The 22338-nt window shown below is 33.7% G+C and overlaps 3 protein-coding genes and 1 pseudogene across 3 annotated transcripts; 3 read left to right on the plus strand and 1 right to left on the minus strand.

Annotated features, from left to right (window-relative positions):
• Positions 1 to 3127: 3127 nt before the first annotated feature.
• On the plus strand, positions 3128 to 3895 carry LOC133688729 (zinc finger protein ZAT5-like; annotated as a pseudogene).
• A 3076-nt stretch (positions 3896 to 6971) lies between these two features.
• Positions 6972 to 9875, plus strand: LOC133688763 (uncharacterized). The gene is made up of 6 exons (XM_062108372.1): positions 6972 to 7280; positions 8620 to 8711; positions 8804 to 8882; positions 9000 to 9094; positions 9461 to 9556; positions 9631 to 9875. Exons 1-6 carry the CDS (start codon positions 7112 to 7114, stop codon positions 9703 to 9705), a joined length of 606 nt encoding a protein of 201 aa, XP_061964356.1. The 5' UTR covers positions 6972 to 7111; the 3' UTR covers positions 9706 to 9875.
• A 1753-nt stretch (positions 9876 to 11628) lies between these two features.
• On the minus strand, positions 11629 to 15183 carry LOC133687945 (ras-related protein RABC2a). Its single transcript, XM_062107303.1, has 6 exons — positions 14651 to 15183; positions 14132 to 14200; positions 13694 to 13759; positions 12772 to 12893; positions 12429 to 12557; positions 11629 to 11999 (listed from the first exon to the last, which is right to left on the minus strand). The coding sequence occupies exons 1-6, from the start codon at positions 14790 to 14792 to the stop codon at positions 11886 to 11888; spliced, it is 642 nt and encodes a 213-aa protein (XP_061963287.1). The 5' UTR covers positions 14793 to 15183; the 3' UTR covers positions 11629 to 11885.
• A 5704-nt stretch (positions 15184 to 20887) lies between these two features.
• LOC133688433 (uncharacterized) lies at positions 20888 to 22278 on the plus strand. Its single transcript, XM_062107914.1, has 2 exons — positions 20888 to 21114; positions 21216 to 22278. Exons 1-2 carry the CDS (start codon positions 20963 to 20965, stop codon positions 21454 to 21456), a joined length of 393 nt encoding a protein of 130 aa, XP_061963898.1. The 5' UTR covers positions 20888 to 20962; the 3' UTR covers positions 21457 to 22278.
• Positions 22279 to 22338: the final 60 nt, after the last annotated feature.

The raw sequence follows: 22338 nt of genomic DNA on the forward strand, positions 1-22338 counted from the left end.
AAAATATTGAGGAGAATTCAAAAAAGAAGGACTAAGGTGCAACCTTTTCAAGACATCATTAACAATAAGTGGGATGGATAATTGTATAGGAAGCTTTATGCAGTGGGATTTTAGTTGAATCGTTGGTTTCAATATGATGTAAATCTAATGGATAGATATACAAAAATCATTTTTAGAGTTCTAGATGTTGTTGAGAAGTATGCAAATAGAAATGCAACTCTTTTAAGCAAGTTTACAAGTGAAATGAAGTTGTTTAGGAATGCAGAACATGACTTTGATAGAGTGTCCGTGAGAAATCATCGCACCCTTTTACCTTCAAGTACATTATTATTTTCATATTCAAATTAATTTAAAAATATTATCTTGACATAATCTCAATTATTAATTTTATATATAGATGAATGGTTGGTGACGTATGGAACTTGTGCTCAAAATCTCCAAAAGTTGGCTATATGAGTTTTAAGTTAAACTTGTAGTTCTTCAGGATGAGAGGGGAATTGGAGTATTTTTTTTAGCACATCCACTCTAAGAAGAGAAATCGATTGGAGCATTACAGACTTAATGACTTAGTTTACGTTCACTGTAATTTGAGATTAAAACAAAAATATTTTTTTTTCTCTAATTCTTCAAAAGTTATTTTATATTATGAAGTAGCATCATCAATACTTATATTGTGTACCTTTACTTTGATTTTGTAGGAATTATTGGAAAGAATGTAATTATGATCCAATTAATTTTGAGGTATTTTCCTGACAATGAAAATTGGGTAGTAAAAGATAATTCATCATCTTTGACAACCGAAAAAGTAAAAATCTTTCACCGTGATTTATCAACCATGACTATTCAAGATATTTTAGATGAAGGTAATGAAAGATTTGATCCTTTAGTTACTAGTTTGTTTGAAAACAAATTATTGCTCAACATGTAATGTTTATTAGTTAATTAAGTTTTAATTGTAGATTTGATAAATATAAATGAGATTGAAGATGACCGTGATAGTGAAGATACATAAGAGCATGGTGATGTTTCAATAAGCATTAATGAGGTTGGCATAATCGCATAGATATTTTATTCAAATTTTGCTCATATGGACACTGAAGAACTCAATGCCTACATTCAAACAAAGTAAAGATGTTGATGTGTTAGAAAAAGTATGGTCATTTTAATGAGGTCTTGTACTTCACCATTCTTTTTTTTTTTAATTCTACTGATGTAAGTGTTCAACATATTCTAAAATCTTTTTTAATTCCTATGAAGTTTGGATTTGAATGTTGTCACCTTATATCTTCCATGTTAAATTATTTATCTCTAAAACAACTTGTTATTTTATTATCCTTGTCTTTAATATTTTCTTATATTTAAGATTATTATGTTAAAGGCTTATTTATTTGAGGACAAATGCACATTTTAATTTGTTGATGCTAATTAATTTTGCTAGCATATATGTTAATGTGATATTTTTTTGTTAATCATGCTATCGTATATATTAATGCAAAATTTTCTTTTATACTAGCTAAATTTTATGTCAAAACAATCATATTAATATATATCTTAGTTTTTTACCTGAATTGACCCGTGACCTCATTATTTTACCTGGCAAACCAACTAGTCAAGTTTTATAATCATGCTTAGAAAATGGAATCACTTTAAATTTTATGTCAAAACAACCATATTAATATATATCTTAGTTTTTTACTTAAATTGACACGTGACCTCATTATTTTGCCAGACAAATCAACAGGTCAGGTTTTATAACCATGCCTGGGAGAGGGGAATCACTTTCCTTTTGATAACATACCCAGCGCTAGCCCAAAAGGACCTGACCTACCACCAACCTACTAGAAAGGCATATAATATATTCATTAAATGTATATTCAATAGTGATCTATCACCATAAAAAACACTCATCTCTTAATCAGTCTCTAGAATCAATAAAGGTAAAGGAATGAGGCAAATCACCTTTCTTCCTATGTAAAGTCCTGTGACTATATAAAGAACAAAAAGGTGAAAGGGTCATGGATGATCTTTTTCATCTTCTTCTCTTCCATATCTTTCCTTTTCTTTTCACTTGGTTTTTCCTATTTTTATACATCCCCTGATCCCTCGTACTTTATCTTATTAAAGGAGATTTGTTTTGCAGGTATATCTACGTACCATCTTCTCCATTTCCAATCAACTTTCATTCAATTCTGTTGTGCAAAGGGTCCCCGTATTTTTGGAGTTTCATGACTTGATCCTTAATGATTTAACATTATGTCATATATGGCCGGCATGATTTTTGGGTCACTTTCCATCTAAGAAGTTTTCAATGTACAATGCGAATGTGAAGTAGGTGTGGGTTAACTCCATATGAAGTCTCTGCTTAATTAACGTCTAATGTAATGCCATTAGTCCATAGGCCATTTCATCAGCATATAGAGCAAAAGGTCAACAATCCTAATTTCTTAAGAATGGTTATTATATATCTCCACCTTCAGTTTTCAAGATTATTGCCCTTATATTAGAGAAATGATTTGTTGCTTAATGAACAGTTACTAGTTCCAGAATTTAGCAGTACTGTTTGTCTTGATCCTGCGCGCAGAAAGATGACTGCACTAAAACAAGTGAAGCAAATGAAAATTAACTAATAAAACTAACAAAACATAAGCAAGAAAGGCGAAAGAAAAAAAAGAGAGGGAAGCGGAAATTCTGTGGTTCCAGGCTTGCAAACCAATCCTCCAGAAAGAATCGCTTAGAAAAAGTAATGGGTTTGCTTTAAAGCCAACTGAATCTCACTAGTTTCCTTGCCTCCTCATACTTCTGTTCTTTCTTTTATATTCTCTCTATGTATATGTATCCATTTGTATTTCTTCTTTAAATAAGTCTATTATAACTTTCATGTTTGGAAAACGCAAGACTAGCAAGAAGGAAATTCACGTAACTGTCCAAAGGTTACAACTCTATTTAGAGAGAAAAAAAAACCCTCTCGTTATCCCTCTCCCTTGACAACATTCATTACTACCTTTTTAATACAAGATTAACTCTAACTCTCCTACCTTGCTAGCTTTCCTCCTCACCTCTGTCTGTCTGTCTGACTCTCCCTCTCTCTCTAACTGTGTGTCTGTGTTCCTCTTGGATCATCAAATTAATGATGATGGGTTCTCAAGATCAAATGATGGGGTCTAAGGAACTAAAACAAATCATTAAAGGCAAGCGTATCAAGCGACCAAGGCCATCTTTGGCGCTAACATTAGCCATGACATCTTCTAGCTCATCTAGCGCTGGAGAGAGTGGAGGTGAACGTGATCAAAGAATCTACAACAACTTGTCATCATCACCTAGTCTTAACACCTCATTTGAATTCACGGAAAGGACTGGGGAGGAAGAAGACATGGCTAATTGTTTGATTCTTTTGGCTCAAGGCAACCAAAACTGCAAATTAGCTAAGCTTATGGCTATTGCAGCAGCAGCAACTATTACGTATATCAACAAGGATGCTGGGTTATATGTTTATTAGTGCAAGACCTGTGACAGACGTTTCCTTTCATTTCAAGCACTTGATGGACATAGAACGAGTCACAAGAAACCAAAACCTGGTAACCTTGATCATGAGTGCTCCGTATACGGTGCTGAGTTTTCATCTGGTCAGACTTTAGGTGGTCATATGAGACGGCATAGGGTGTTTGTAGCTGCCACTTCAACCACAACCATAACAATGACAACAACTATGAGTTTGGGAAGAGTTAGTAGTCCTGATCATGAGTCCCAAGAATCCAAGAAACCAAGAAATAACCTACAATTAGATCTTAATCTTCTGGCACCTAAAGATGATCTCCTAGAATCCAAGTTCCACTTTGCATCCAATGAACAAGTTCTTGTCCTCACAGCTTCTCCCTTGGTTGATTACCATTACTAATCCAATTAAAATGGAAATTGTTGTTCTCATTTGGAATTATTTCACTCCAAATTCAATTTGGGCTTATTAAATTCATTTTCATTAATGCAATTCATATTTGTTAATTATGATTCTTTGAAAAAAATATTATATTATTATTATGATAAAAAATGTCGAAGTTGGATTATTTGAGTAATTAAATGGCTGCAGGCTTGTTCATGGTGGCATTATTCACTTTAGAAAAAAGTTACATAAATATTTTCTTTCTCTTTGTTTTGATTGAGAGGAAAATGTGGGAAATTTGTGGAAGTAAAGCTTCATTGGCATGAGTTTGCAGCCACCGATATCACAACCGAAAGTGGTGGATTATGTTCTTCTCTTGTTTCGTTTGCAAGAATGCTAAAGCTCCTATAGTCTCATATCTGCCTGTCTGTTTCATTAATATGACAGAATATTAAACGGATGTCAAGCAAGCCACTGTTAACGTCTGCCCTTCTTTTATAGATCTACTTGTATCAATCATTTAGTGAAGTAGGTTATACGATAAGTCACCCTTAAGCCATCCGTTATAGTGCTAATTCTATGTTTTATGTTAGCCAGTACTAGTAAAGAGTCTGCTATCTGTTTATCACACACAACAATGACATTTACACTTGCACTATCTCACTTGATTAGAGGTAGTGAATCTTGAATACGATAATATTATAGCATGCATCTCTCTCTCTCTCTCTCTCTCTCTCTCTCTCTCTTTATTAAAATGGGTGTTTGGACCAGATTGCACGCATTTCGACTAATGCTACATACCTGAGTTAACGACCATGTAAGTCTCCAGTGACATTAAATTTACAGAACTCGAACTGATAACTTCTAGAAAACAAACTTAAAACCTAACCAATTAAACTACACTGTTCGTATTAGCTACACTCCTCATGTTACAGCAGGCATTTTTTACTTTGCCAGGTTTTAACACTACTTTTTGGCTGGTTTACCACACATTTAGTACATTGCCTAAACATAAACCAAACTTTCTAACAACTACGAAGAGCTTTATATTAAGAATCGTTTGTGAGATCCATGTGTCTAAAGAGAACACCAACATGAAAATAATTTGTGTGTGGTCTCGGCATTGCTAACTTTAGATTGTTGATGGTACCCAAAAGAGACTTGGATTTGTGTGGATTCTGGAATTTCCAAAGTGTAAAGCAGTCCAACTTTTAGTAATTTACGACATGTATATGACATTATATATTTTTCAAGTGCCAACCCACATTTATGTGTAGAATGTCCTTAACCAAATCAACATGGGTTGTCATAAAGTAGTATATAATGCCACCATTCATGGTAAGATCAAAGAAGACAATGGAAGTTGTACCCAAGTGATCTCTCTCTTCTTTTGTTGTGTGCTATCACTCTCTAATAACAAGTGGGAATGTATATAGAAAGATGATTAAGAGTATGACACCCACGATGTAAAGACGAGGTTATCTATAATTTTTTTAGTTCGTTACTTCCACATTTCGTAGGTGTTGAGAAGCACGAATGCATGTGACCACTTTGCGTGAGGCGTCCATATACCTGAGAGAGCTGAGGGAAGATGATAAATAGCTACTCATTGCCATTTCAATGTTGCACATGTATGATGATAATGTGTTAGCTAGTATGTCCTAAATACTTTTACATGCAAACCGTTTATTTTTATGTTTTAAAATTAAATTTAAAAAAAAATAATTTTTTTTATTTTACTCCCATTACATTGCATTTTTAAAAATAACCATTATTATAATCTCAAACAATATGCCTGTAAAGTCTTCATCAATACACTTGAGTAGCGAGTTAAGGATTTAATTAGTAGCGATATTTGAACCTTAAAACTCGGGTTGAATGGATTTTCTTCTTGTAACATAAGTTAATCTTTTAGTAGTTGTTCGTGTGTGTTTTTTCTCATTAACTCACTTTAAGGTTTTATTGTTATAAATAATGAAGACTACTTCAAAAAGTTTTTATCTGGTGTTTATATAATGAATTTTGATATAGGTCTGGCGACCTCAACAAACATAAGATTCTTGGGTTTAACAATCATGCAAGACCTAATAAAATATAGGTATGGAGAATGTGCCAGATTCAAAATTCTTGGGTTTAACAATCAACCTAACTCAAGACAAACATGGGTCTAGAAATGGTGTTAGGCCCAAAAAACTTTTTTTTTTGAATTAATTTTTTAACAGCCACAAAATCCTAACAACTTTTTTTAAAACAACCATAATTTTTTAATTCTTTAATAGTTTTTTTTATTCTTTAACTGTTGTAACAACTCTTTAATTTCTATTTTATTTTCTACTTAGTTGTTACATACTTACATGTTAACAATCTATATATACCACACACTCTTACAATTAAAGTGTGCTGAAAAAACCATAGTATTATTTTTTTGTGTTTGAAAGGCTTGCTAATATTTCCTCTCTATCTTGGTCGTTGTTTCTGTATTCCTTTTATTTTTAGAGAACGAACTTGTTAGAATCTGGATGATAGTTTCGTGTTAAGAAAATATCCTTAAAGATAATATCTATATATACATCAAGTTATAATTTGTTTCTATTCGTACTTGCATTCTTACAACATTTACCACGGATAATCACATAAATCCTTTGACAAATCAAGATTCATTAACGAGGGATAAAAGACTTGATATATTTTTTAGAGCTTCGAAAGATTGTAAGGTAGCTTGCTTCCAAGCCATTGCACTAGATGCGCATGGACTCCCGATTGTTAACACCCATTATCATCCATATCCAGCATGAGCCGAAGACTCCCGATTGCACTATATACGAAAAAAGGACCACCTCCTGAAAGCAAGCCACAAGTGACCAAAATGAGCGGAGTGGAAAGACTCCAAAGACAAACCCAATCTCTTACAAAGTGTGGACTGTGGAGAACGGCACCGTGCTTGGAGGTATAGGGTTCATGCCCACCAAAAGATAATTGAGTTATGGTCTTCTTCTATACAGTTTCAGGCCCATCAATTGTCCTGTGTCAAGGTCCACTTCTGTTGCTCTCTGGGCCACTTCTTATATATATAATTTCTTTTTTCTTTTTTCTTTTTCGTGCCGCGAACCATTTTTTCCTTTTATTTTACTTGCTGAAGCCCTACTTTTGTTTTAGCTGTCTGCTTCCACCTTCCTGTGTATCCTACCTGCACAAACACAGAGGGACGGAGAATTATTTAAAAAAAAACGAGAAATGGCAGTACATCTCGACAATCTAATGGAAGAAGAGGAGAACGAAGAAGACAACGCTCTGTTTGAAGGAGACGGCTTAGTTGACCAAGATTCCGATATTCCTCCCCACCTCCTTGACCTCGCCCGCGCCGCTCAGCTCGGTGACCTCGACGCTCTTCGCAATGCTCTAGGTTGATACCTTCTCTTTTTCTCTTGCCCTTTTTTTTGTCCTTTTGGGTTTTTTTCCACTTATACAGTTGGCACTGCTTTGCTTGCATTTCTAGTTGTTGGATATTTGGGTTAGGTTCTTGCTCAAGGGTTTACTTCTTAATTAGGACTGGTGTGATAAAAGAAAATACGTGGGTTGATTGGATTTTTGAGTATTTGGATTGTTCTGTGTTCATATTGGCAAGTTTGGAAGGTTTTTTTAGTAAGCTGACCAGTAATCTCTATTGAGTTGCTAATGAATGGAATTGAGATTCAGCGATGGTTGGTGGGTGAGTGGACTTCAGTGGTAGGAATAGCTGTAGACATCCTGCTGAGATAGGGTTTTATTATCTTCATGTGAAAGAGAGCGAGAGAGAGAGGCCTGTTGCAGCTAATCAACTGAATAAACAAGCTTGATGTGGAGCTGTGTATATTCCTACTTATGATCTGTGGAAGACGCTGTATAATATAAAGGATCTCCTTTGGGTGTTAGTTCTTATAAAAACTACCCTACCGCCTGCGTTTAGGCTAGCTACACTTCTCACTTCTAAAGCCTGGTTCTGCATCTGAGTAGATAGATTTGGTCATTCGGGTCCATTGTTTCGAAAATTAAATAGTGGAAATAATTTTATGAAAGAGTTTAATAACGGGTTCATTGCCTGCCTATAAAGTTAATAATGCTTGAACTTGACCCCAAAAGTGAAGCTGCTTAATTGAATTTTGGAATGCGAGATTCCTAAAGATTGGAGTTTGAACTTGAGCATTATCAAACATAACACGTTTCATTCTTTGATTTTTCATGGGATTAGAAGAATATATTGCAGCCGATTTAGATCTTTTGTTAGCTTCACTATGCAGGATTTTTTAGTTTGTGCAAATGTCAAATTGATGATGGTTTGTTACATGACTTGGAGGTTATAAAACAATGTTGTTGAACATGGGCAGTGACTCGTACAATGATTAGAATCTTCTGGACTTGCAGCCAAAAGGTTTCCAGTCCAAGGCTTTGAGAGTAGCTAGTTGATAACAAAATGTGAAATGGTAAAAAAAGTTCCTTTTTGAAGTAGAAAGTAATGGAAGATTGGTAATTGCAAGGTTTTTAAGAAATCTCTAGAGTTAGGGACGATGTGTGCAGAATTCATTCCACCCATTAAGTTAGAAATCAGAAGTTTGAAAGCACAAAAAAATTATTTAACGTTTTCAACTGCCATTTCATTCCTGTCATCATTGCGTGGCACTAAAATGCCACCTAAGTCAAATAGGTGGAAGATGGTGACATGGCTCTCCATTTCATTTCTGCTGATACTTTAGTTTTTGGTTCAGATAACCTGAATGGCAGCATTGATGAACCTGTGGAAGATGGTGACACGGCTCTCCATTTGACATGCCTGTATGGATATTTACCCTGTGTCCAGGTTAGTGGTCTCGATTTATTCTCTTTTACTGCTTTTTGGTGGTGCTTTATAGTGTTAAACTGTACTACAAATTATTTCACTTTCCTCTGTAGCTACTCTTGGAAAGGGGAGCAAACTTGGAGGCCAAGGATGAAGACGGAGCGATTCCTCTGCACGATGCTTGCGCAGGGGGTAAGAACAAGAATTTATCACCATTAACTTGTTCTGAATTCTTTCCCCGTAAAATTATCAAAACTAGTGTTGAACTTTTCATTTTTGCTCCCTCCCTGCCCTTGTTCTCTGCTGCAGGATTTACTGAGATAGCCCAACTTCTACTGAACACTGCTAGTAGTGCAGAGCGTGTGAAAAGGATGCTAGAGGCAGTTGATGATGAGGGTGATACTGTGAGTTCCAATAATAAATTGAATGGTTTTAGAGTTTTGGTAGGAGGCCGCATTCTTAGAGCTGACTGGAAATTGGTTAGGAGGAGAAAATAGGGCGAATAAGAAATGATGTGATTCCTGTTTCCTGTTTCCTGTTTCTTTTTAAGCTTGTTGGGATTGTTGTGTTGGGCCAGTCAGCTGATGTCATTGCTGTGGCTTTGCCCAGTCCTTTAGCTGGTGGGAGCTAACGAGGGTTCTTAGAGTGACAGTTTATTGGACCTGTAGCTGTGTTTTAAACTCCCTCCTCGCCCCCCTGTCAACCCTTGTATATGTAACACTATTCTTTCTTTCATTTCACTAATCACTGATATTAAAAACCTTTTGCAGCCTCTTCACCATGCAGCAAGAGGTGAACATGCTGATGTTATTAGATTGTTGCTGGCTTCTGGTGCCTCCGCTACAACAGCAAACTCGTATGGAAAGGTTAGCAACCATTGGTTTCATTATGGAGATTATGAATCTCATCTCCTTCATTTACTAATTAATTGTTATGGCAGATTCCGAGCGAACTACCTGAACCAGATACTGAAGCTCACAGAATTTTGGAATCCGCTGGAAGTGCATCTTCGTGATCATCTTCAGCTTCCTTACACAAACACAAACTTATACCTAATGGTAGTTAGAAATTTAAGATTTTATTATTATTATTAACCACAAATTTAAAATGTTCAATGCTATCATTACTGGTGCCAGTGAGTTTTGGATGGTTGAGAGAATGGTATGTGATTAGTTAGCCCATGAATACTTGGTGTTGAAGTTTTTTAAGACACGAGCTCCTTAATTTCTGGCCCGAAGGTCTCTGAAGTTTAGTCAGCTCTAAAGTAGCATTGTCTATTCAGTCTTTGCCTTCCAGTTCTTTTCGTTCCTAGTTGAGTCAAATCCTGGAACAGCTTCTAAATGGAGAATCCCTTCAGAGTATAAGATTAAAAGGGCTCCATTTAAAGTTTATCCTGAAACAAATTGGAAGCTGAGAACACCAATTGCTACCGACACCTACGTTTAGGGATCAAATCGTACTTTGGAATGTCCAATGACTTTATAATAAAGTTTTAAGAAAATAGAACTAGATTATATAAGAAATACCTTTATACGAGTGACAAATATATTTTTGTTAATATAATTAAAGAAAAAGTTTCACGGGATTGTGCTTTTCTTAAAAAATTGAACTTTTTTTTGCTTAAAATTATTTTTATTTTATAATTTTTTGATTGTTTTGATGTATATTGTTAAAAATACTTAAATTATTATTATTTTTTCTCATTTTTATTTGCAAATATACATATTCAAGAGAGTAGAGTTAAAGTTTAATTTTTATTATTCATACGGGTTCAATATTTTTTTTAGAAATGATTAATTCAACAAGTCTTTTATTTTTAAATATTAACATTATCTTTTTATAAACAAATCAATTGATGAGTCTTTTATTTTTAAAAATATATATCAAATTTTTTATAAATAACTTAATCGATAAGTCTTTTTTAATTAAAAACAGACATTAAAATTCTCAAATGATCTAATTAACAATTCTTCTATTTTAGGGACATAAACCAAATTTTTCGCTAATGGTCAATCAAATTTTATTATTGTCTTGGTATACAATGTTGTCATGGAGTTTTTGTTAATAAAACTTAAAAACCGATTGACACTAACGAGGAATTACTATTGTACCTTATTACTGTTCCTGGGAGTTCTATAAGAACTTCATAAAGAAAATTAGAATATCAAAATATGATATAGAATTATATCATGATCGAACTTCATAAGTTGAAACGTTTCAGGATTGTTTATAAAGTTTAAAATAATTTACAATTTGATCATTAAAACGAAAAAATAAACTAATTATTGTATCATAGGATTGTATAATAAAATTAAGTTGTAGTATCATGAAACTCTCCTGTGGTATTTAGAATTGTAATAACTGTTTTTTTAAAATGTTTTTTTATTTAATCACAAAAACAAACACACTCTCACCTAACCCATCCTAAGGAAACGAAGCCAGTGCTTTATAAACTACAGTAATTCTGAGGATGTTCAATATCATTATCATTATTATTTTTTTCTTTTTCCAAAAACACTACATCATATGTGAAGCAGTCGATATCTGAATGTTTTTCATTCAAAATGTGCCTGTTTCCCATGGAACTGAGTATCCCGTGGCAGAGATGCCATGGCTGTCGAGCTCTGTATTTTGCTAGCTTGAAGTCGGTGTGTTCTACCAAAATCAATCACAGCAGCCTTTTGGCTATCACTCTGCTTTGTTGGATATGGCTGATACGGAAAGGTGAGAGATTTTGAAGTATCTGTTTTACATGCAATATTATAGAAGTTCCCGCTGCTTTTACACTAATTTTGACCAAGAATTCCCAATTTGATATTGACATGGGTGAAGGGTGAATACAAAGATACAAAAACAGATGAGACGAAGATATAAACTCACAACAACTGAATCAATGGAAATATGGAAAGATTGGCCCACAAAAACAAAGGCAAACAAATTTACACAAGCTAATATATGTTATTTCAGTGCCTGAATTCCCAGAATGAGATGGTACAATAGTGATCAAGGCAACTCATTGACAACAGGAACAGTACAAACACAAAGAAACAAGGAAAGCAATTATCATATACACGATATGTCCATGATTTGTTAAGGTGGAAATTCATTGTACATGCGCCATCAGCAGTGCTACTTGTGACTTTTATTGATATGTAAGTCATGCTTCTCATATAGAGAGGCCTTCTGCTGCAGCCTTTAAGAGCAACAGCCACCACCACTCGAAGGTGGATGCTGATCTGGTTTCTGCTTTAAAATGTTTCTCTTCACTGCCGTAGATCCTTCTTCCAAAAGACTAGGGACCTCCATTATCTAAAACACAAATTATTAAATATCAGAATTGAGAACAACAAATGCAATTCATTTGTATATAATCTGAATCACTTTTATATCTCTAGGGCCATAGCAGCGTCTTTTCTTTCAGAGAAACGACAAATGGGAAATAATTTAATAAATGTTTTCATCATTAGACATCAACCAATCTGACAAATTAATATTTTATGCTTTCAAATGAAAATGGACACGTATGCTAAATGCAAGTAGCACTATTTTTTTAAAAACGGGAAGTTACCTTACATGAGAGCTCCAATTGCAAATGCCGCTATACTATTTTAATTCTGCTCATTTTAACTGATCGTCGTTTATTCTATTACCAGGGTGGCAAAAAACTTAATCGTGATTATGAAATAGAATGATGCATGTATCATGTTGCCAGACAGTTCATGCACTCTCAAATAGTACCTTCAATGCCAGCTCTTCAAAGCATTGCTCCACATTTTGTCTAGTTTTAGCACTACATTCAAGAAACATACATCCATGCTCTTTGGCAAGAGACATCCCCTCGTCTCTAGTTACGTCCCTTTCAGAATCCTGAAATCATGGGAAAAAATAGAACAATAATATGAAGAGAAATGAAAAGGAGTTTTAGGGCACACATTAGACTGCACCAGTACATGGATAAAACGGACGATTTTTAAATACGAGTTCCACTGGTCTACATTGACCTTGAATTAAAGATTTGTTATAGTCTTCTATTAACTTATTCATCCTCTTGGGCCGGGGGGGGGGGGGGGGGGGAACTTACTTTATCAACTTTATTTCCTACAAGCATCTTGACACAATCCTGATTTGTGGAGTAAAGGTCAACTTCTTTAGTCCACACATCTGATAAGTTCGTGAAGGTTTCTCTCCTTGTCACATCATAAACTGTAATTTAAGCAGATATCAGTTATAGAATGGGCAGTCAAAATTATGGGGGGGGATACTTTCAAAGATGTTCTCAAAAAAATTATCAATTAACAAGTGGTAGAGTACTAGTGGGAGTTATAGTTACTAGCTTGTACATGACTGAAATTACTAGCATGTATATGACAGAAGCAATCAACATGATTTTCAGCATGGTGAAATTCATATTAATTTGTCCCACCAAAATGGTGAGAAAGACCGAAAAAGTAGATTCCCATAACGAGCTGAATAATATAACAAAAATTCTGCGAGGCCTGCAGAATGCATGTGCCGAAGCTGGTTCTCTATTGTAGGGGTAAATCATGATAACAAATGACATAGTCATCAGGATGCTACTATGTTGAAGAGGTTAAGAGATAAGATGAAAGCACCACTTTCCCCTACTTTGGAAAGCCTTGTTGGGGATATGCTTGTTAATAATTCTATATTTATTACTAGAAAGCTAATGGATTACTTCAAATTTTAAGGGAATCTCCTAAAAAATTGGACTGTGATACTATAACAACCATTTTAATGGAATAAGATATTCTGTGTTCAGCATGATATATATACAGCAATATACAAGAGTTTAACTACAAAAACAAATAGAAATTATCTTAGAAACGAAGTTAGCATGAGAGCTAGATTCAAATACTTTGCGATCAGATTTTCATGGCCATAAAGGACTTTGCACTAATCCTATTCATGATTATTTGCAGGTTGCAAGCAGCACCACATTCTTAATGAACAAAATCACATGATGGATACGGTTTTTAGCTTACCAAGAATGATCCCTTGGGCATTTCTGTAGTAAGAACTAGTCAGTGTCCTGAATCTCTCCTGTCCAGCTGCAAGAACCAAAATGATATTATGAATCAAATTACACAGATTGGAACATAAGTTTCATGACTGGTATCATTAATGTTAAGGGAAAAAAGAGTTCTGCGTTAAAAGAGTGCAAAAGTCAATGTTTATTCAAGCCAGAAAAGCCACTCCACCTCTCACTACAGAAAAAGGAAGTGAACCGTTTTTCCAAAGTTTCTGTGTTATATTTGATATCTAACTGTTCCATTGCTAGCAACTTCAAAATTAGTCAGAACAAAGTTTAAGAACCCTTTGACATTATTGGCTCCATCACTCAGCTCATAAGGTCAAAATATAGTCTACATAGTCAGGTAATATAAACTAAAAGAACAGAACGCTGTGATTGCATTTTATACCAGTATCCCAAATTGTCAGCTTCAATCGCTTTCCTCCTACTGTTAGCTGCTTGATCTTAAAATCCACACCTTCACACAAAGACAAAGACAAAGAATCTCAATGCATAATCATTACAGAGAACTCAATTTCCAGTAGATCAACTGAAGTTACAATTTTCTATTAGAGTAAACATACGCAACTTCATAATTAATTATCTAATCACACAGTTAAGTAGTTTAAGCATTGAAGAATCCAACATAAAAATAAGGCCCAACTACTTGTGGTTGACAAAAAGAAACAGATTTTACTTGCTATATAAACGTCACCAACTAATAAATCATACTAAAATTAGGAGCTCTTAATATATCTGATTAAGAACAATCAACAAGGAGCAAAAACTCATAACTGGCAACCATGTTTTATAATCACTGAACAAGTTTCAACCATGAAGAGAGATCCAAAGGCGTTACAGACTGTTAGCTAGCTAAGAATCCACAGAAGAGTAAAAAGAAAGCAAAGGACAGAGAAGGTTTTAATACCAATGGTTGGTGCAATATCCTCAACGGAACTGGAAATGAAACTGACAAGAAGACTGCTTTTGCCAACCCCAGAATCACCGATCAACAAGATCTTGAATGATAGATCATATGATCCACTGCTTTGCCCTGAAGATGATCCCATTCTTATTTTTCCAATCCAAGAAATCAAAACCCTTTACCGTCTCTCTCTCCTTTTCTTTTCTTTTTATTTAGTGCTATCTACACTTTGTTTCAAGACAATTTTGAACTAAAAATTCCCTTTTCGACAATAATCTAGACTGTGTCTGCGTTGTCTGTAATGATGATCAGGGCTGTTGGGCTTATTTTTTTTCCCTCTCTCTTAATAAGTACAGAGCGAAAGAGAAAGAAATGTGCGTGCTACATGTGTAGGGGGAATTAAGGAGAGAAAAGGAGGAAAGAAAAGTAATGGCATCAATGTTTTCTTTTAAGAAAGAGAGTGAAGCTAAAGAAAACGGCTAACTCGCTGGAGAGTAAGAGAAACACCTGACACCAACGTTATTCTTTACTCTTGAGTGTCTTTACTCTTTAGCCTTCCTGGATTCTCTCTTTTTGAGTAAATTATCTTCCATCCCTGGATTTTGAAAGTAATTATCACTTAGTCCTTAATGTCTTAAAACCTACAACTTGTCTTAAAAAGAGGACTTGAATGCAAGCTTACACTTCCCACTCTTTCTTCAGCAGGCTGCACTTAGAATTTACAATGTTAGATATATTGTAGTGTGATAATTCATCTTATCACTTAATAATTTAACCACTTATTCTGTAGTTGCATTAGCTAATAAAATTATAATTCAATTATAACTAATAAAATTCATTATTTTCTTAAAAAAGGAAAGTAAATGTTGCTTTTTTTCATTGAATCAAAAGTAAGTGATCACGAAATATTAAGTATATTCACTTATTATGTCATAAAAAAATTATCTTTTTTTTTATAACTTGACTAATTGCTCCATAATTATGATAGTTCTGACTAATTAAGTGAAGTTTTAATTAAAAAAAAGTACTTCATCTCCTTAAAATTAAAATATTTTGAAAATAAAAACACCATTTACTTCACAAAAACATTTGCTTCTTCTGTGTTGGTTTTCTTTGAAAATTTAAATTATCAAAAGCTACATTTGGAATTTATAAATGACAATAGTCAAGGGACTAAACTATAAACATAAGAGAATAAAGTTACAATCAGGCTTGCAATTCAGGCACTAAAGAATAATTTACTCGTCCTTTTTTTTTTAATTCTTGCCCCGAGATGCGATGCCGTTTTTGCGGAACACGGCCAGTTGGGGTTTCTCTCCCACGCGCGGTGTTAGCACGCTCCGACCGTCAGGTGAGGGGGTATTGTCATGGTAGATTAGGCAAAGTGTTAAGTTCATTTATTCAAAAGCTGTGGAGGGGCCTGAAGCCGTAGCTATAGATAAATCAAAACCATCTGCATGCATCCCACTTGTTCAATTTCTTTAGGGATTATAGTGATGCATTTTTTGGACTTTCTTTCAAAAGAAATATTTTGGAATTTTCTTTTCTCGGAGAATTTCTTTTGATAATTTGTGACAGCAGCAGCAACTCCATCAGACCAGTATTTGAGCCAAGGAATGGAAGAAAAGGGTGGTAGCAAGACAACATCATTAACATGTACAGTTAGAAGCGCCCACAACCTTGAAGGCTTGTGTTTTTTGAACTCATCAAATTAGCACATGCCATGCGAGTTTTGTCTGTGGGCTCAACCAAAAAGTTACCTTCTAGTTAGTGCCGATCACGGAAATAATTGAAAGGTTGATGTAAATTTAATTTTTGGTATAAATCATGTGGAAGTCCAGTCTTTTAATACAGTAAGATTTGCGTGCGTGGGGGGCTTGGCTGTTTTGCTTCCATGGCAGAGCAAAGCTAAGCTTATGAGGGAGAGGAGAATAGCTTGAATGGTGGAAGACAATCTTAAGAGGTAAGGAAGAATAACACAGATGCTTTGGCCCCATCGGTAGGCTGCGTCCCTTTCTTTAGAATCCAAGAAAGCACCTCTCTCGGTGGTGATAGCGGCAATCACCACCGTCACGCCTTTGAACTTTTTGTTTAGTAGACCTGTCCAAATCATCCCTTAAATACTTAGTGATTTACTAAGATTTTGGACACAATTGGTCTAAAATTGTGGGCTCCATGTTTGCACGTTCAACTTGCAGGGTCTGCCTGGGTCTTTAAAGATTGTAGACCAAGTTTGGTGATTATGATCCTTGAACATGGGTATGGAACCACTGGTTTTGGTTTCTTGCTCAAGTGAAGAATACACTGGCCATACTGGTGAAATTACTCACCACACAAGTATTTATATGCATGTGCAATAGGAGGAGCTCGTTCCATGGTACACTGCACACGTACAACCGGAACAAGTTTATTGATTAGGAGTGTAATAGAGATTAATTTTTAAAGTATTTTTTTTTGAAAATATATTAAAATAATATTTTTTAAAATTTATTTTTAAAATTAACATATTAAAACGATTTAAAAATATTAAAAAATTAATTTGAAGAAAAAAAACTCAAATTTTGATGGAAAATAGATTCAATTTCAATATTAAACGAGTACTTAATATTATATATATTTAAACCTGAATTCAAAACTATTATTCATATACACTCATCATATAGTAGGTATGGGTTTTATATATCAAAACCTAACATAATATATGTTTGCAGTACTCGTTACTATAACAGTTGTATTATTTTTCAATTTAATCCAAAATTAAATAGAAACTTAGTAATAATATTGTTGTATTTGCAAAAATTCACACGAAACCCTAAAAATATAAACAATCAAGACCAATTTTTAATCATAAAAACCCACAAAATCCTCAATAACTATAATTGAAAATTAAAAAACAAGAAATAAAAGCTAAAATAAAGAAAATGAAAGGCTAGGGTTTTGTTTTTCCCCATAAAAAAAACCATGAAATTAAATGAAATAAACAACTAAAAGAGGTTTAAAAAAAGTAAGAGAAAAGGAGAAATTGTTAATACCTTTAGAGATTTCAAAATAAGGTATAAAAACAAAGATTTGATAAAAAAAAAAAACAATTTGAGAATATGAGTGAAATAAATGCTTTATGTCCAAGTAAAGATTGAAGAGATAGATAATGGAAGCTCAAGCTAGGTGGCGTTGGTAAATACGTGAGGAAGTTGTTATTATTGTTACTGATCTGTAACTTGGTCTATATTGAGATAGAAAAAAGCGTAAGAGACAGAATCCTAACTCTATACGCACACACACACAGTTAATAATAGGATTTTAAACTTTATCAATTTTATGAATATAAAGAGATTTTGAGTCAAGTTTCAGGTTGGGTAAAGTAATATTTATTACTCGCTTAAAAATTGACTTTGTCCTTACTAGCCATGCTTAAACCAGAACTATTCATAAAATATCTTACTCATTTAGATCAATATCAATTAGATCCGGGTAAAGTTATCATCTTTAATATCAAAGTTTCTTTAACCAAATGATCAATTGATGCAATTTTACCAATCAATTCTTTTGAATTAAATTAAATCTGAATACAAGATTGTGGTGGACTTTTATAATTCAAATCCAAAAGGTTTTTATTCAAAACAATGTGTGAGAGAATAATATAAAATTATATTATGGGGTCTTATCCAATTAATATTTTGCATAATACTTTTTTTTTTTGTATTCGTGATTTGTGTTTAACATATTTCAAAACACTTTTCTAAATCTAATTATAAGAAATTATAGTTAGATGTATGTTTGTTTTGTAGAAAATATTTTTCTAAAACATAAGTTATTTTTTTATTGGTGGATATGTTAAGGAAAATATTTTCATTCAAAAATTAAGCTATTGTTTTTTATGTAATAGTTATGGATTGAGAGTAATAAAATGAAAAAAATGATACTGATGATAGTGGCGGTGATTGTGGTAATGACGATGGTAGTAGATAGTTAGAGCTGGCAATAACAATTTTATTATGGCAGTGAAGGTATTTATAGTGTTGATAATGTTTGTATCAGGTGGTGGTGGGATTGTTGTGTTGGGTTTCATGAAACACATACACGCAGCGAAAACAATAAATTTAAAATTTTTTTAGAGTTCCAAGGATCCTATTAGACAAATTTAGAGGTGTTTAGGGTTTATGTGAAAATAACCTGAAGATTATATGTTCATTTTAGTTTTGAATATTTGCTTCAAGACTGGGTTATCACAAACTACAAGTTGTTCAAGTATTCGGTCTCTAATAGGAATCCACATGAACCACTAGCAAGAAATCTCTTAAACCCTTTTAAAAGAGAGAGATTTCCACCTTGGAGTGTTAGCTCTTTTTCTATTGTGTTTTAAGTGTTTTTATATTGTACTCTACTCACCTTCTATTTCTAAGAAAATAAAAGGTATAACATTCCATTTATAGCGGAACCTAAAAACCCTCTAAATGGTAAAATATCAATTTGCCCTTTAAATAATATCACATATATTATTTAAGGATAATTTTAGAAATTTATTCTATGAAATTCTTATTTGATTGTTTATGGTTCTAGAATTATAATCCCTTGTATTATTTACATTATATTCCTCAATTTTTACAATTTATTTACAATCAAGTCAAACTTGATTAATTATCATATTTTAATTTCTAACAAATACTTCTTATATATGTGTGACCTATTAAGGTTAATTTGACAAGTCTAAAAACAACCTGGACGACTGGTAAAAATGTAAATTGACTATAAAAAATTAAAGATAATTTTTATTTAAAATATTGAGATGACATCATATTTAAATGACCCGAGTTAACCTATCAAATCTGCAACCTGAGTCATAGAACCGTGATAACCTCATAGAAAGTAAATCGAAACAAATTATGAAGCTCAATCCCTAATAAATCCAGTGTAGATTGATGAAATTGAAAAAAAAAATCATTGCGAGTCAACTCGGGTAACCCACCAAAAATGGTCTGGATCATAAGATTGGGATATCCTCATAAAAAAATCAAAACAAATTATAGAGCCCAATTCTTAATCAACTCAATGTTGAATACTAAAATTGAGAGAAAAAAACTAATATAAAAGAGAACAAAAAAAAACCTGAACTAACCTGGGCATGGCTAACGTGTTAGGCATCTTAATTTTTTGTTATATTAGATGGTGGATAAGCATCTTCCTTCCTTTAATTTCTTTTTGAAAAAGCATAGACGATGTGTCATTTGCTACTCTAGAATCCGACACCTCTCTCTAAAAATTGATTTAACCCATTTTGATAAAATAAAAACTAAAAAAACAACCTAGATACATGAACAAACATATCCATACCTTTAAACGACCCAAAAATCAATAAAAAAGGAATCAATTTGAATTAAAAAAATCTCTTGATATCATATTTACTCTCTTATGCAAGATAAAGGTCAAAGCACACCCTCGTGGAACACCTCTCATCAAATAAAACTCGTAAATATCAAGATCAATCTTCTTTATGGTTGAAATCGATGTCAACCTATGATTTTCTCTTTTTAGCATCAAAATTCAATGTGTCTCTCTTATCTTTCTCAAACTAAGGAACTGAAAAATAAAAAAAATATATAAAAAATGAGTTTTCAAAAACTAAAAGGGTCAAAAATTTATCAATTGAAAAGTAAAAAGATCAAAATTAACTTTTTGTCTTAATTTTAAAATATCTATCTAATTTTCCTATGTTTTTAACTTTCATCCCATTTCTTTTAATTTTATCATTCCATAACAAGTAAAAAGCAATTGGACACTAATTTAGTAAAATCTATTCCTATCGTCAAAACCGGCAACTTCTTAGAGAACATTAAAGAAATATCAAAGCAAATAACGATTTGGAATTGGGATGATAGCAAGACGAGAATGAAAAATAAAAGTGTAGAAAATAAAGAAAATAAAAAAATAGAATGATTGCGAACTTAACCACCTAAGCATAATTTTGGCTCTTTAAAAAGGATTAATTCAAAAAGAAAAAAAGTTTGATTACAAAAATGAAAAAAAAAGAGTTCAAATTGTAAGAGGGAGTATAGTGAAATTGGCCACAGTCACATCTTAATTTATTTTAACGTCATTGTAATTATAACGGTAATTGTAATATCGGAAAAGAAAACGAAGAGGGGAAATAAATGGAACTGAATTGCAGCATAAAGCCCGGCCCAAACGTAGTGGTCCACCGCCAAATCCAGTCCAAGTTCAGCTAGTTGAGTGAGTGAGTGACTAATCTCCAAGTACAACCATTATCCCTGACAATCTCACGCTCAGAGTCAGAGGAAGCAGAAGTTAAAACATTCAATGGATAGAGAATGGGGTTCTAAGCCAGGCAGCGGAGGCGCCGCCTCCGCCCAGAACGAGGCAATCGACCGCCGTGAGCGTCTCAGACGTCTCGCCCTGGAGACAATCGATCTAGCAAAAGATCCCTATTTCATGCGCAACCACCTCGGCAGGTACAGTAGAGTTGTATTTTGTATTAGGTTTAGGTTTAGTTTTTTTTTTTTTGAAAAAAAATTAACTTGATTGATTAATTGTTTGTTTGAGGTATTTGTAGTTATGAGTGTAAGCTGTGTCTGACTTTACACAACAATGAAGGAAACTACTTGGCTCACACACAAGGGAAGCGCCATCAGACCAATTTGGCTAAGAGAGCTGCTCGTGAGGCCAAAGATGCGCCTGCCCTTCCTCAGCCTAACAAGCGCAAAGTTAACATTCGCAAGACAGGCAAGTCTCCAGTCTCCTTCCCTCCCGTTTTATTTGTTATTTTTTTGTTTAATTTAGTATGTAGTGGATAGAAACTATATTGATCGGTTTGGTGTTTAAGGTAGATTAACACGCATACAAAACACTAACCTTGTTTTCATTAGATCAATGAGTGGCTTTGAGAAGTATGAAAGATCATGTTGCTTAATAAAAGAAAAGTGGAGTACTTGTTTGGGTGGTAGTTATTGAAAAAGCCACTACTAATGGCATGGTGAATTCATATCTGATTGGAGTTTATTTGCCTAAGAATCTCCTCAACCTGATATTTTGGCTTCAAAGTAAGTACTACATGGACTATTTTGATTCTTATAAGATTAAGATCCAGGTAGTGCCGTTGCTCATGTATTTAGTAATGTCCCTTGAAAAAGCTTTGGAAAATAAACAGCGGTAGCTTATTGAGGTCAAGGGCTACAAAAGGTCTTGAATGAAAAAAACAGGAAAAAAGGGAGGAAAAATAAAGGAAATGGGTCAAGTTCTTGAGATTGGTTGTTTGTAGTTTCTGGTGGTGACAAGTTAAACTTAAAGGCCTCAACTTAGAACCAAACTTGCTTTCTTAGGATTTCATGCTGCTGCACATATTGCATGGCTTGGCCAGAAATATTGAATTTGGAGCTTGGGTTTAGTGTTATCAGACCTGTGCAAACAATAACGCTGTTTGGTGGAAAGCAAAACATTCTGTAGTGCTTTGTGTGTTTGTTCTAGCTTTATTATGTCAAGGGTATTGTGGTAATTGTTGTTTATGAGTAGTCTGGAGTATGATGATTCCGTCCAACTTGGAAATATGTTCTTATAAAAGTTCCAATTTGGAAACAAAAGGACAGTCTTTCTTCAGACAAATTCTGTGGATATGAACTTTACAGTAAGAATTTGGTTCAGTGTAGTGATCTCTACTGTTGAGCACTAGTCACAGTGTT

This window comes from Populus nigra, chromosome 3, assembly GCF_951802175.1.
Source record: "Populus nigra chromosome 3, ddPopNigr1.1, whole genome shotgun sequence".
NCBI classification, from domain to species: Eukaryota; Viridiplantae; Streptophyta; class Magnoliopsida; order Malpighiales; family Salicaceae; genus Populus; species Populus nigra.